Below are 13,953 nucleotides of genomic sequence, written 5' to 3'. Positions count from 1 at the left end.
GCTGTTTGCTCTGCACTTCCTATTTACTCCAGTAATATTATATCTTTCTCAGGTCTCTGATGGAGTTGAAGATGAGATAGTTATAGTTTTCCTTATTACTAAATTCAGAAAAGAAACTTACTTTAGAGATGTAATTTATAAGGCTGAGGAACATAAAAGCTTAAATTGTTTATGTAAGAAAATGTTTTGAGGTCTAAAAAGATAATTTTGTGTTGGTAATAAAAGTTAGGATAGAAAGCAAATTAGGTACACAACTTTGGATTCACCAATATACGATACATAATGGAGTATTTTCTCTGAATTTTCCAAATGCAAATGGACTGGATATTGTAAATGTAATTCTTTATAATTATTCTTATTGTATATAGTATTAATATGTTAAAGCTAAAACCTTTCTTTTTATTTATACAAAAAGGGGGAAATGTTGCAGAATATTTAACTATGCAAAGATGTGTTGAAGTTGTTTAACTATGTAAAGATGTACTGCATGTGTTTATGTTGTGGAATATTTGTTGAACTATGTAAAGTTGTGTTGCATTTGTTTAATTATGTAAGGATATGTTGCTGTTTTAACTTTCCTGCCTAAGGCACCTGACTAGTTTAATAAAAAGCTGAATGTCCAATAGCAAGGGAGGAGGTATAGATGGAACTTCCAGGTAGGGAGATTAAGCAGGAGGAGGAATTTAGGCTCAGAGAAGAAAGAAAAGGAGATGCCAGGGAGACACAGGGGCCAGACAGATAGACATGGAGGAATCAGGAAAGGAGGACATACAGAATGAAAGAAAGGTAGAAAGCTCTGAGGCAAAATGTAGATGAATAGAAACAAGTTAAATTAAGTTAAAAGAGCTAGTGGGACAAGCATAGGCTAAGGCCAAGCATTCATAATTAGTAATAAGTCTCCATGTCTTTATTTGGGAACTGGTTGGCAGCCCAAAGAAAAAGCCAACTATAATTCTTAACCACTTATCTCTCCAGCCCTTTTCATGTATTGTTGTTGTTTGTTTGTTTGTTCATTTTTGAGATAGGGTCTCCCTATCCAGCTCTGACTGGCTTGGAGCTCACTATATAGACTAGGCTGGCCTCAAACTCACAACGAGCATCCTGCCTCTACCTCCTAAGTGCTGAGATTAGAGGTGTGCACCACCACGCACATATTTTTTGTGTTTTTAAATAGACCACATAGTTAGGCTTAAAGTGCTATAAAGTAACACATACTAATTAAAAACATTATGCAAGCTCAAAGTAAAGAATGGAATTCAAATTCATTTAGCCCATCCATTTTAATGTTAATTTGTAAATAATTTGATACAAAAATACACTGTATTTATGTAATTTCTCCCCCTCCTACTCTTCTTCAACTCCTCCCCTGCCACCCAAGCTCCTCTTGAATTCATGATCTCTTTTGTAATTATTGTCTAATACATAGTACATACACAGACACACACACAAACAAACAAACAAAAAACTATGTCTACTGAGTCAAATTAGCATTGGCCATATAGACTTGGAAAACCCATTAGGTGTCTTGTCCCTATAGAAAACTGATTATCACTTCCTCAGCAACTACTGGCTGCCTACAGCTCCTTACCTAGAGGCAGGGCCTTATGAAATTTTCCCTCATTTGTACTGGTCATTTAAGCGAAATTCTTTACCTTCATCTGGAAATTACATGTTCAGATCTTGAGGAGTAAGAATGTTTACTGAAAATAAAAAAATGCTTTCTCAGAAAGTTTTCTCAATGAACTTTACAGAGAAAATAAGATTTGGAACTTGTCTTCTGGTCGAACATTTGAATATGTTGTTGCTCACTCTAAAGATGAATGAAGGTCTTGATAAAATCTTGTGAGGTATTTTACTTGGAAAATTATAAAAATAACAAAAGCCCAAACAATAACATAATATATATTGTAGTAATAAATTATGTAACCACAAAATATAATTGAAAACTCTAACATGATATGTTTCCATCTTAAAAAATCACCACTATTTCCAAGCCAGAATTATTTATGATAAAGCTAATATGAATGAGTCACATTTGATCAAAATTTCACAGGAAATAAAGACCACCCAATATTTCATAAGAAACCAGCATTTTAAATCATAAGGGCACTTTTGCTTAATATCAGAGCTTTCTGAATTCACTTACATAATTTAACACAATGTACTATTTGTCCAATGCTAGTTTAGATGAAAAATCATCTCATAGTTTAATGAAATAGAAATGATTTGGAATTGCCTATAAGACAGATAACAGATCTCATTAAATGGTTTCACTTCTAAACATGCTAATGTACACATGCTTGTTCATCTAGGCAGCTTTTCTGAGCCACGGTAGAAGACCGTAGCTACATGCATCTTTAAAGTCTAGTATGAAGCATGCCATAGATCTGTTGTAATAGAACACCATCCTTTTAAGTATGACCCAGAGTTAAAACATGCAGAAGTGGAAACAACCTACTCTCTCTCTCTGCCTCACTTTCCTCATGTGAAAATTGTGTCTGAACTCATGCATCTGGGAGAGCGAGCAAGAATAAAATATAGTTCACACAAGAGAGAACTGAGATGCATGAAAATCATGAGAAAACCAACTTGTTAAAAATGTTAACATTCAAATAACCTTTCTATACATTTCTATATTTGGCCTAGGCTAAACTAAGTTCATAAATCCATAAAAGACTAGATTATGTATACAATCTACCAAATGCAGAATTCAACAGGAAATGTAAAATTTAGCATGTTTATTTCAGTTATGGAGTAAGAGTATGAATATTTTGAAATAGAACATTTAAAGTGATAAAAGCATTTAGAAAAAAAATGGTTTTGATAATAAAATTCCAGCAAGTATAGAAGCCACATTGGTTCTGTGACTTTAGATATGTCAGTATTTCTAAGTATTAGTTTTATATTTGTAAAATGAGCACAATAAGTATAATAAATATTATAAAAATCCATACAAAAAATTCAAGCCTTTGGTTCTCAGAGAACACCTGATAACTGTTTACTGTTGCTCTTAATGCAGATTATGCACCATTATTCCATGTATTTGAATGTATTTTTCATGTTTACTGTGACCCCATCCTAATTCTTTCCTAGTTAATCATAGTTATAAAAACAATTTTGAGTTAAGCACAAGAAAAGCATAAAATAATTCGCTGAAAGAAGTTAAATATTAGGGAAAGGGCTGAATGCAGGTCATGGACATGAGTAAAGAAAGATGGCATAAAGCTAAATGTTTTTCTAGTTCTAACTGTCATGGATTATTTTTGTTATTGTTTTGGGTGGTGGATAAGTACCTAAAAACATATTTGATAGTGAAAGTGTAAAATGCAATGTGAAGCTCTGTGGCTTATGTTTTGATTGGCTATTCTAACCATATAGATCATTAAAGATGTACAGACAGACTTTGGTTAATTTTGGTGTGTGGTATTTTTTTTTCATTTTTTTTATGATAAAATTTATTTTTAAAAGGATGCTCAGAAGATTTTTGTTTCTGTTTACTAGTTATATACAAAATATGGATCACACAATTAGCTTATTCATCTTTTGCAGTGGTAGGGACTGCATGGCTAACATTTCCATTGAACTGGAACCCCAGTTTTCAGGATCAATTTCAACTGAATTTTAAAACGTTCAAATACATAATAACTAAGCCACCAAGTTCTCTCCACACATTTCTCCATCAACTGATGTTCTTGTACAGCTCATTTACATCATCTACATTATTTCCAGCTAAAGTGACAGTATATGTGTTAGCAAACTGGCCTGCTTACAAACTTCAAATTTAAGAGGAAAAAAAAAATTCTCTTAACACTTCTTGTATTTTTTTACTTCACCATTCACTGAAAGTTGCATTGATTTTTAATGGTAAAGAATAAAGCAGTTATTAAAATTTAAATAAAATGAATTAAAAATTGAGAATTTTCATGATTGAGCAATTGCAATTGTTTTAGTGTTCTATTGTTGTGAAGAGACACCATGACCATAGTAATTCTTTTTCTTTTCTTTTTTTTTTTTTTTTTTTTTTGAGACAAGGTTTCTCTGTGTAGCTTTGCACCTTTCCTGGAACTCACTCTGTAGCCCAGGCTGGCCTCAAACTCACAGGGATCTACCTGCCTCTGCTTCCCGCGTGCTGGGATTAAAGGCATGCGCCACCACCGCCTGGCGACCATGGTAATTCTTATAAAGGAAAGCATTTAATTAAGGCTTGCAATCATGGCAGCACACAGGCAGACATAGTGCTGGAGAAAGAGCGGAGAGGTCTATATCCAGATGCCATAGGCATCTTCCTCAGGAAGGGAGAGGCATAGGAACTGGCTTGTTCTCTTGAAACCTGAAAGCCCACCACCTCAGTGACACACTTCCTCCAACAAGGCCACACCCACTACAACAAGGTCACATCTCCTAATCCCTCTGAAGTAGTGCCACCCCCTAATAACCAAGCATTCAAATATATGAGCCTATGGCGACCATCCTTATTCAAACCACTACAGTCATGATATGCTAATGTATACAGCTAGTGTCTAGGGTCTTCGGCATGGTCTCTTTTAGTGTTTTTAAAAAGTCATCATCAAGTTTGAATGGGGATTGTCTACTCCTTTAGGCAAATATACATATATGCATATACATGTAATAAACAGAGGCAAATAAACAAGTTACTTTTATTGTCATCTATTATGAAGCCAAGCAATGTGCATGTTCTACTTATTGGCATTTACATGTCCACAATACACGGGATTCTTTTGATTCCTTTATTAAATTTTTTGGTGAGCTGTCAAAATATAAGCAGCCCTAACATTGACTTTACAGTTAGCTAGGCTAAAATTGCAACTATCCTAGACATTCTGTGTGAACAACACAAGAGGAGAAGTGGAAAATGATAGTTTATACATGCCTGGCTTTCAGAAATAAGTTCCAATTAGAATGATCGCTAGTCAAAAATGGCACACAAGTAATATTAGAATTTTAAATCTTAATGTACATCTAAGCTTAAAGTGTAAAAACGGGAAAGCTGTACCAGTGTACCGCCAATACTTCTCGTAAACAATTCCTTTACTAAATATTTTAAACAAGTACTTATTTTGTATAAAAGCCTGAATATTATGTATTTTAATAATAAAAACAGAGGCACAGCCCTGACACTTAAGCATCCTGGCAGTGGGTCACAGATCATACAATGCTTTTCGAGAGCTCTGCAAACTTCATTCCCCACCCCCCGCCCCGCCCCCAATTTGGCATTTGTATGTCCTTTCTCTGAAACGAACAGCTCTTAAAATATTTAACTGGAAGATACTAAGCAAGTGATGGCAAACTGATCACGAGTCACTTCCAGTAAGGCTTGAGGACAACAGGGATTGAGGACACACCAAGTCTCCGGCTCTTATTCACTACATACTCTTACATACTCTTTTTTTCCATGTTTGGGGTTAGGTTAATGTAAATTTTATATATATATATATATATATATATATATATATATATATATATATATACTACACATAAAATATATCTGTAAAAATTCATTTATATGAGTGTATTGACTTTTAAAAGCAAGACTTGAAGTATTTAAACTTAATTATGAACACTATTTCATTGAAGTGAATTGTGAATCCAACGCAGTACTAACTATAAAAATTTTTCTATATCTATATCACATTTCAATGTTAAAAAAGTAAAATCCATTTTTAAAAAGTTGCCTAACATACAAACTACCTATTATTTACCAGATGTAACCCTAATAGATACTTCTCAGAATGTCTACATCCTAGTTGGAAATAGTGCATCTCTAAGAGTTCTGATGTCACAGGTTTAAATATATATGCATGTAAACATTAAAGTGGTAATCTACAAAATGCTAGATTGTACTTAGCATTAGTGGAAATTATTTTATGAAGTCAAGTCCCCCTTAATTTGTCTCCTAAAATCTCTGTTGGTCTTAATCTTCCTAATGCCAGCAATTGTTAGCTACTCATATATTCTTAACAGCTCCTTCATCATGCTGGTGGCATGTGACTCCAGACCCTAAGCTGGAGGACTGCTTCAAGTTACAAGCTAGCATTGTCTCCATAACAAGTTCTAGGCCTGCCAGGGGTATATAGTGAGACCCAGTCTCAAAGAATTAATAAAACAAACAAAGCAAAACAAAATGTTCATCCATTCATATTCATATATATAAACATACACATGAGCATCTTATTTTTATGAAAAATTCAGGTCTAGTTTTTAATTAGTATTTCATGTAGAACCACTTATAAATGTATTTGGAAGATTTGAATATTAATCTTACAAAGTTAAGATCATGAAAGCACTTTCTCTTACAGTCAACTAATTGAGACTCTGAGTTACATAACTTTAGCAAATTCAGATCCTGGTTAAATAATGTGGGAGGAATAAAGGAGGCTGAAAGTACCATGTGTGTACCAAGATTTTTTGCAAAGTCAATGGTGCAATCAGAATTCTCTGTCACCTCAAGGCAAAACAATGGTGTGAAGATGGCTGCCATCAGGTAGGCCACGTGAGGTCAGGGTGGACTTCTGGAGGGCACAGGAGCTGAGACCTGTTTAAGACACAGTACTTCTGGATAGAAGACAACATTTGAAACATAAAGCAGTGAACGCAAGAGGATTCAGAAACAATCACAGGAGTCGTGTCTGAAGGACAATGGCGGCTGAGGAACCAGAGGAGAGCATGGAAACAGAAGAGGCAAGAAGCACCGCCACATGGGACCGTCAGCAACAGGCCCAAGAGCTTCCACACAGAGTGGAGGGCCACTGAAAGTGTTCAAAGAGGAGGTGGGTGTGGTGGATCTATGATTATTTCTACTCCTCTGTATTGATCTGTACTTGAGATACACAAAAGATCAATTCCTTTTTCCATAACAGCATTTTCATATTTTTAAAAGTGTAATGATGTTCTTCTACTAGAGATATAATTAGGATGAAATGAAATGAGGAGAGAGTGAAATGAGAGAAATTACTTAAGAAGACACTTGCCAGTTTTCCAAGTATTGAAATATGAACACAAATGACCTGGCAAACAGGGAGAAAGGAAACAGAATATGTGTAATCTACTCTTTTCCAATTTTTCCAACCGTGTTCTTAGAAGTGGAGTGTGCATCCTATTTAGTCTTTGAGTTTGTCTTGATGTCTAGTGAGCAGCTCCCCAACAAGTCTTGTACCACGTGGGGAAGTGATGTGTGCATGCCACACAGCAATCTGAAGAGTAGAGAGCATCATCACAGGGGTGTCTGGGCACCCTTGACATTATTTTTCCTGCCTTACTGAAGCCTGTGAGTAGGAACACCAGACCCCACTCATGCGTTTGTCTAGGTTGTACTCCTCAAGGCATCCTTTCAGCATCACATGGTGCTCTCCCACTGACAAAGCTGAAAGCTGGAACTCATGCTTATAAAGAACATCAAACATGCTGCATGAGGGCGCTGCTGTCCTCTGTCCAGTGACGTCACCTCAGCAGGGTTTTCAGAATGACTGGCAGTTCAGTTACACTCACTAAATAGTATCTCCTTAAAGTGTTCATTCATAAGATTTTGGCAAACTACAATACATTTACAGTGCTTTCAAAAAAGTAAACATCAATCAAATAAAACTGATTTCAAAGTTCAACCAGAGATGGATAAGATGGCTGATTATTTAAGAGTCATAATTATCAACCAGAGCTCTAGATGTAAATTCCAAGGTCTGAAAATTATACCCTTCGTCCTATCACGTTAAAAGAGATACAATTCATTGGAGATAGATCCTGGTAGACTCTTTAAAACAATAAACAGATTTTTTAAATACACTGCCTCAAATCATTCGGCCTACTTGTCTAATAATGCATGCCACTGGTGTGTGAACATCCATTTCAGTTTCAATTGTTCCAAAGCTGGTTTTGTTAAAAGGAATTGAGAAGGAAATTAATATTTACTGAGGTGGTGACTAGAAAGTCCATCACCATGGCAATTCTACTGTGTTAACAATAAGTTGCACTATACAGCTTAGCAACAGTGGTGTTCACACTGCTTTAGTATTCAGACAAAATACTCAGTGTAATTATAAATATTTATGGGGAAATTGCCATCCATAAAAGTACAAAGTTACCAAGCTGCTCATTAGAAAGCCTCAGATTTACCTGACATTGCCCTTGGTATTTCGCAGAACAGTTGCTGCAAAATTCTGTGTGACCCCTACCAAGCTGATTCCATCCACTTCCACAATCTGGTCATTGACTTGGATCCTGGAGAAAAAGAGGAAAACGCACCCACAGTGAATTCATCTGTTAATGCGCTGCCCTTTCCAAGAAAGTAACTTGACCAAACACTTGCTGACTCCAAACTTATCTTATGCACAATAAGCTCCAGATTGTAGTCAAATACTTAGTATCTTTTGAAGATTGCAGAGACAGCTCAGTTGGTCCAAGGCTGAACTTGATACCCAGAAACTGTGTGAAAATGTCCACAGTGGATCCCTGCAGCCGGCTGGCTAGCCAGCCAAGCATGTGTAACTAATTCAAGGCCAAAGAGATACTCAAGAAAATGTAGCCAGCACCTGAGGAACGAAACTTGAAAATAATTCTCTTAGCATCTACATTCATGTGCACATACATGTACACATACCCACATAAATATATAAATGTGTGTACAGATGCAGACATTATAAAAAATAAAAATACCACTGGGAGCTAGAAAGTAATATTGAAAGGATTCATCTTATCACACATATTCTTAAAAAATATAACTATACTGCATGGCAGATCTCTAGCACGTTTTGTGCCTAATTAAAGGTAACTGATACTGCTGCAGTACCCTTGGAGCCTAATCCCTGGCACTGCTCTCCTCCCTCAGGGACAACATCTGGAAGTGCCTCAGTGCTTCAGATATACAATGCTCACATGTGTGCATGTGTGTGCTTATATATACTCAAAGATGTATGTTCATGTATGTATGTTTCTGAGATGCATATTACATTAACATTGATAAATGTGAAGTACTTCCAAATGTACACATATGTTTTACATACACCATGTTTTATTCCTCATAAGGAATACTGTGGGCATGGAATAACGTGGTATGAAATTGATAACATATACTCAAGCACCCGATTTCCAGCTTTATCAAATCTGAGCACTATGCAATACTTGAATCATTTTTTTTATAATGTATTACAGGACAGGGGAAGCCCCTTAGTTGTTTTTTTATAATCTTCTTGCCTTTATTTCTTCAGTAGAGATGGCCACATACTATTTTTTGTGTGTTTAGCAATAGATGCCAATGAATGCACATAAGTACACTTCTCATCTTATTACTTACTTTATTCACTCAAAATTAAATTTGAGATTTTTTTTCCCCTCTGGCAACCATGGTTGTAATTTTAGCTAATTCGTTTTGACAACTCTATCATAGTATCTTTTGTGCATCTACTTTCTGTAGATGGACATGCATCATTTTTAAATTTAGCTATTATAAACACAGCTGTAAACAATCAATCTGCTATATGCTTTTTTAAACACACCAGTCCTTCCAGGGTATACACTTGACTCAAAGAGTTTCAATCACAGTAGAAATTAAACAAACACACAGGAGTCAAAGAATCCTTGGTGTTTTCAGATCTTTTATAGGTTGTCAATCACGTAGTTTCAGACCTAACCAAGCTTTATTATTCTGACATTACTTACCTATCTTGTTCCTTAGAGAAGGCAAAGGAAGTGGGTGTGCTAAGGATGGAACCCAAGGTTCGCAGGCAAGCTCTCCGCCATTGGGATCTAGCCCTTGCTGGGAAACCCGGTTCCCCAAATACCCTTTTAATCAGATTAATTTTCTTACTACTTTCGGAAATGATTAGGCAGCCGAATAAAATCTTTGACCTCTTTATTTTATGTTCATGAAAGTCATCTTTTAAGTTCTTCAGGGGTCACCTGTATTTGAACATTCTGAAGGACCCATCCAAGTGACCATGTGGGCTTACAAAGCCAGGCACAGCATGGTGCTGCAGAAAGACACCTCAGCGCTCAAGCGCAGCTCCCACCCCATCTCAGACATCATTGTGAGCAGCTCCCACCCCATCTCAGACATCATTGTGAGCAGCTCCCACCCCCATCTCAGACATCACTGTGAGTAGCTCCCACCCCATCTCAGACATCATTGTGAGCAGCTCCCACCCCATCTCAGACATCATTGTGAGTAGCTCCCACCCCATCTCAGACATCATTGTGAGCAGCTCCCACCCCATCTCAGACATCATTGTGAGCAGCTCCCACCCCATCTCAGACATCATTGTGAGTTTCAGAGACAACAGAAATATTATTTGCTGCCATCCAAGTCTGCCAGCAGTTTATTTTTCTTTGTTTTGATTTTTCTCCTTCTGTACTTTGTTGTACTCCCCCACCCCCGTTTTTGCCATTCTGGCTCTAGACCTAAGACGATGACGATCATGGTAGTGGCAGCAGCAGCCCTGGCTGGGGACACTCACTGAAAGTAAGAGGGAGCAGGCTCTTGCCCTCTTGCCATGGAGAGCTCTGCAGGGGTTAAGGAACTCCATGGCCCTCATGGGCCAGTGGAAGAACCTGCCTCACTACCTTTTGAATTCTCTTCCGAATTTACGAGTTCAAATCATTTCACAAGCATTTCTTGACTCCTAAAGGGAAATTAGACTTCACAGAAATACTGCTGGATGTGTGTTGTGTTCCTCTGAGGACTTCATGTGTGGCTAAGGTTGCAAACTGAAGCTGTCCGTTCTCTCTCCCCTCGCCCCTCCCCCTTCTCTCTCTCTTCCTCTGTCTGTTTCTGTCTCTCTCTGTGTTTTGAGACAGGGCTTCTCTGTGTAGCTTTGGAGCCTATCCAGGAACTCACTCTCTAGACCAGGCTGGCCTGCAACTAATAGAGATCTGGCTGCCTCTGCCTCAGAGTGCTGGGATTAAAGTCACGCACCACCACCGTCCGGCTTAAAATGGCCTCGAACTCATGATCCTCTTGCCTTTGCCTCCTTCAGCAAATTATGCGCCACCACAACCGGCGCTGTCTGTGTGATTGAATACAAGTGTCCATCATTAAGTGACAATGAAGTAACTTCCTAAGAATGGTATTAATAAATACAAATTACAGATTCTCTGAAATTATGAAGATGTGATCCAGTTGGATTTTTTACTGTAAACAGTTCACAATGCTAACTTTAGGTCTATTCCTGGGTTCTCTATTTTGTCCTATTGATCTACTTATTTATTTGTAAATACCCCATTTTCTTGATTCCTAAAGCTTTAAAAGAAAATCTTGAAGTCAGATAATGTCCCTTTCCAAACTTTGTTCTTAGCCTTCATTACTGAGTGTACTGTTTTGAATCTTGTTTCTTTCTTTCCATGTAAAACATTATTGTCCATTTATCAGTATTCACTGTTGCGGTCTGAATGTGAAATGCCCCTCACAGTCTCATGGTGGCCATGTTTGGAAAGTCTTGCTGGGGGAAGTAGGTCACTGGAGGTGGGCCTTGAGATTCACATCCTGGCCCCACTTCCTGTTCTCTCTTTCTGCTCCCCGAGTGAGGCTGAAATGTGGTCAACCAGCTTCCTTCCCCTGCCTCCATGCCTTCCTGGCCTGGTACCAGGTCTTGGTCAAGGCTGGCGGGCTCTGTTCCTCTGGACCTGTGAGTCTGAAGAAGCCCCTGGCTTCCTTAAGCTGCTCTTGTCAGGGTATTTTATCAAAACAATGGAGGGAAACTAGAACATCCATCCATTAACTTAATGAGATTATTCCCTGAGACTTCACTGGATACAGAAATAAAATTAAGAAGAATTCACATCCTAACAGTATTTTTTCCTCCCTATAAGTAGGAATGTAACTCCATTCATTGACCCATATATGATATCTTCAGCAGAATTTTATAGCTTCCCTCATTTGGAGCCTAAAATTTTGTCAGATGTACTTAATTTTGGAAGATGATAATATAACTATTATTTCTTTTCATTTCAAATTTTGTTCATTCCTTGCTTATCTACTGTGAGTGACTAACAGTGAATAACTTTTATGTAACAAACCCATGTCCTACCAATGACAAAATTACTATGTTTGAGAAGTTTTCTTTTTTAAATAAATCTAGCTGAAAGAGTATTCCTGCAAATACTATTTCAGAGGACAAACTGCCCCTGCTTGCTTTCTATGTAGTCTTATAAAAAGTGATCACATTTGCTTTCAGATTCTGAGAAGGGACCAGGCCTTCATTCTTCAGAGAATACTTCCAGGGTTGGGCAGGGATACTCCAATGCAGACAAGAGGTCTCACAGGGGATTTCTCTGCTCCCAAATTAATTTTCTTTGTACTACTGACACAAAGCAATGTGTAACAAGAAGATAATTAGATTGGGGAGTGGTGGCTGAGTCCAGTAACAATGGCAATTTTGGAGACTGAGGCAGGAGGGTTTGCTTGAGAACAAGATTTTGAGACCAGCCTGGAGAATGTAGCAAGACCCTGTCTTATTTAAATAATAAGCATAGTGGAATGAAGGCAGAGACAGCTGAGCTCAAGTTCAAGTCTCCAAGCTTTGGTGGCAAGCAACCCCAAGTCCACAAGAGAGGAAAAGTAGAAACTAACTGGGAAAAGCACGATGCATTGGAGAACAGGACCTTTCAAATGCTGATTATCGCCAACATGACATAAAACAAATTAGAAATGTGTTCTTGACACCAGGCAGATGTGAGAAAGGAATCTCATTTTTAAAAAGTTTTGAAAGTATTTAAAGCCTATAAAGCATTAAATGTAAATCAGTAACACTGTTCCTATTGTAAAAAGCACACAATTGACACCCTCCTTCTCCAGAGCATTGTTATTGTTCTATTTCTACAAATGTTTATTCAGCTGCTTCTGTTCAATGACTTCAGTTCAATTTTCTTAACTCTATTTTGTACAAAACCTTCGATTTTTGACCATGAATTACTTTAAGAATTATTCCTTAGTTCCAGAGGGTCTTGCCTAAGATGTGTACTGTCACAGAGTAGGAAACAAAAAACAAAAATTCAAAGCCTTCTCATCATATCTTTCATAGCACACACTTTAATACTCTGTAGTTTGGGTGATTATTATTCTGAATGAGATGCACAAGGAGGTCCAGGAGGAAAGCTAGCACAGATAATAATGCAATCTTCTGACTGAACTGGAAACTTGAACAGGCACATCTAAATGACACTGGGGCCGCAGTTGTTCCCAAGACTCACACAACACAATACTTGTAAAAGAAGGCACTTGGGGCAAAGGCAGAGATAAACTGCGGAGGGGCCCCGCTTAAAGGAGCCTAACATCCAATGAACATGTGGAAAACCCTGGTCTACAGATAGGGTCTAGACCACTAACTCAAAACCCCGAGCCTGTGGCATTCCAAAGAACAAAATACACAACACAATGAGAATATGTGGGTAAAATAAACGAGGATAAAAGAGAGTCAGTTTACAAGAAAATAATGAAGAATAGAGTCAATACAAAAATTACCGGTTTCTGGAACAATGTAAAGGAAACAGAGAAGCTGGGCTCACGTGATGGTACACACCTTTAATCCCAACACTCAGGAGACAGAGGCAGGTAGATCTCTTAGTTCAAGCCCAGTTTGGTCTGCAAAGTGAGTTCTAGGACAGCCAGGGCCACGCAGGGCAACCATGTCTCAAGAAAACAAACAAACAAACAGGAAAAGAGAGAAAAGGGGAAACAAAATTTGAAGTCTTTATGCTAAATTTGGGATAAAAATCAGATTGTCAGATAGGTTCCATTTGTCCCATGCTTGAAGCAAGAATTTGAGAGTCTTTCCTAGACAGTGATTAAAAATAAACTGGAGGACTAAGAAGAAAATGGCACATGAGCCACAGTGTAAGGCCCATCATTCTGAAAGCAACAATTTTGATAGAAAGTTAAAAGTAGGGAGTAAATACAGACTTGAACATGTTTAAGTTTAGACTTCCGTATTAATTCTGTTGGTTGTGTTT

General features: G+C 37.6%; 1 protein-coding gene across 10 annotated transcripts in view; it reads right to left on the bottom strand.

Moving 5' to 3' along the window:
• The window catches only part of Ppp1r9a (protein phosphatase 1 regulatory subunit 9A), a 267,569-nt gene that overhangs the window by 96,438 nt on the left and 157,178 nt on the right, over positions 1 to 13,953 (bottom strand). For all 10 annotated transcript variants that reach the window (XM_052720720.1, XM_052720718.1, XM_052720721.1 and 7 more), the window contains exon 5: positions 8,128 to 8,232. In XM_052720720.1, coding sequence (XP_052576680.1) covers positions 8,128 to 8,232 — 105 coding nt within the window. The remainder of the gene's footprint in view (positions 1 to 8,127; positions 8,233 to 13,953) is intronic.

This window comes from Peromyscus californicus, unplaced genomic scaffold (assembly GCF_007827085.1).
Source record: "Peromyscus californicus insignis strain IS unplaced genomic scaffold, ASM782708v3 Scaffold_6__1_contigs__length_162567912, whole genome shotgun sequence".
Classification (NCBI taxonomy): Eukaryota; Metazoa; Chordata; class Mammalia; order Rodentia; family Cricetidae; genus Peromyscus; species Peromyscus californicus.
Note: the sequence above shows the minus strand (reverse complement) of the source record. Positions and strands in the feature narration are given on the sequence as shown.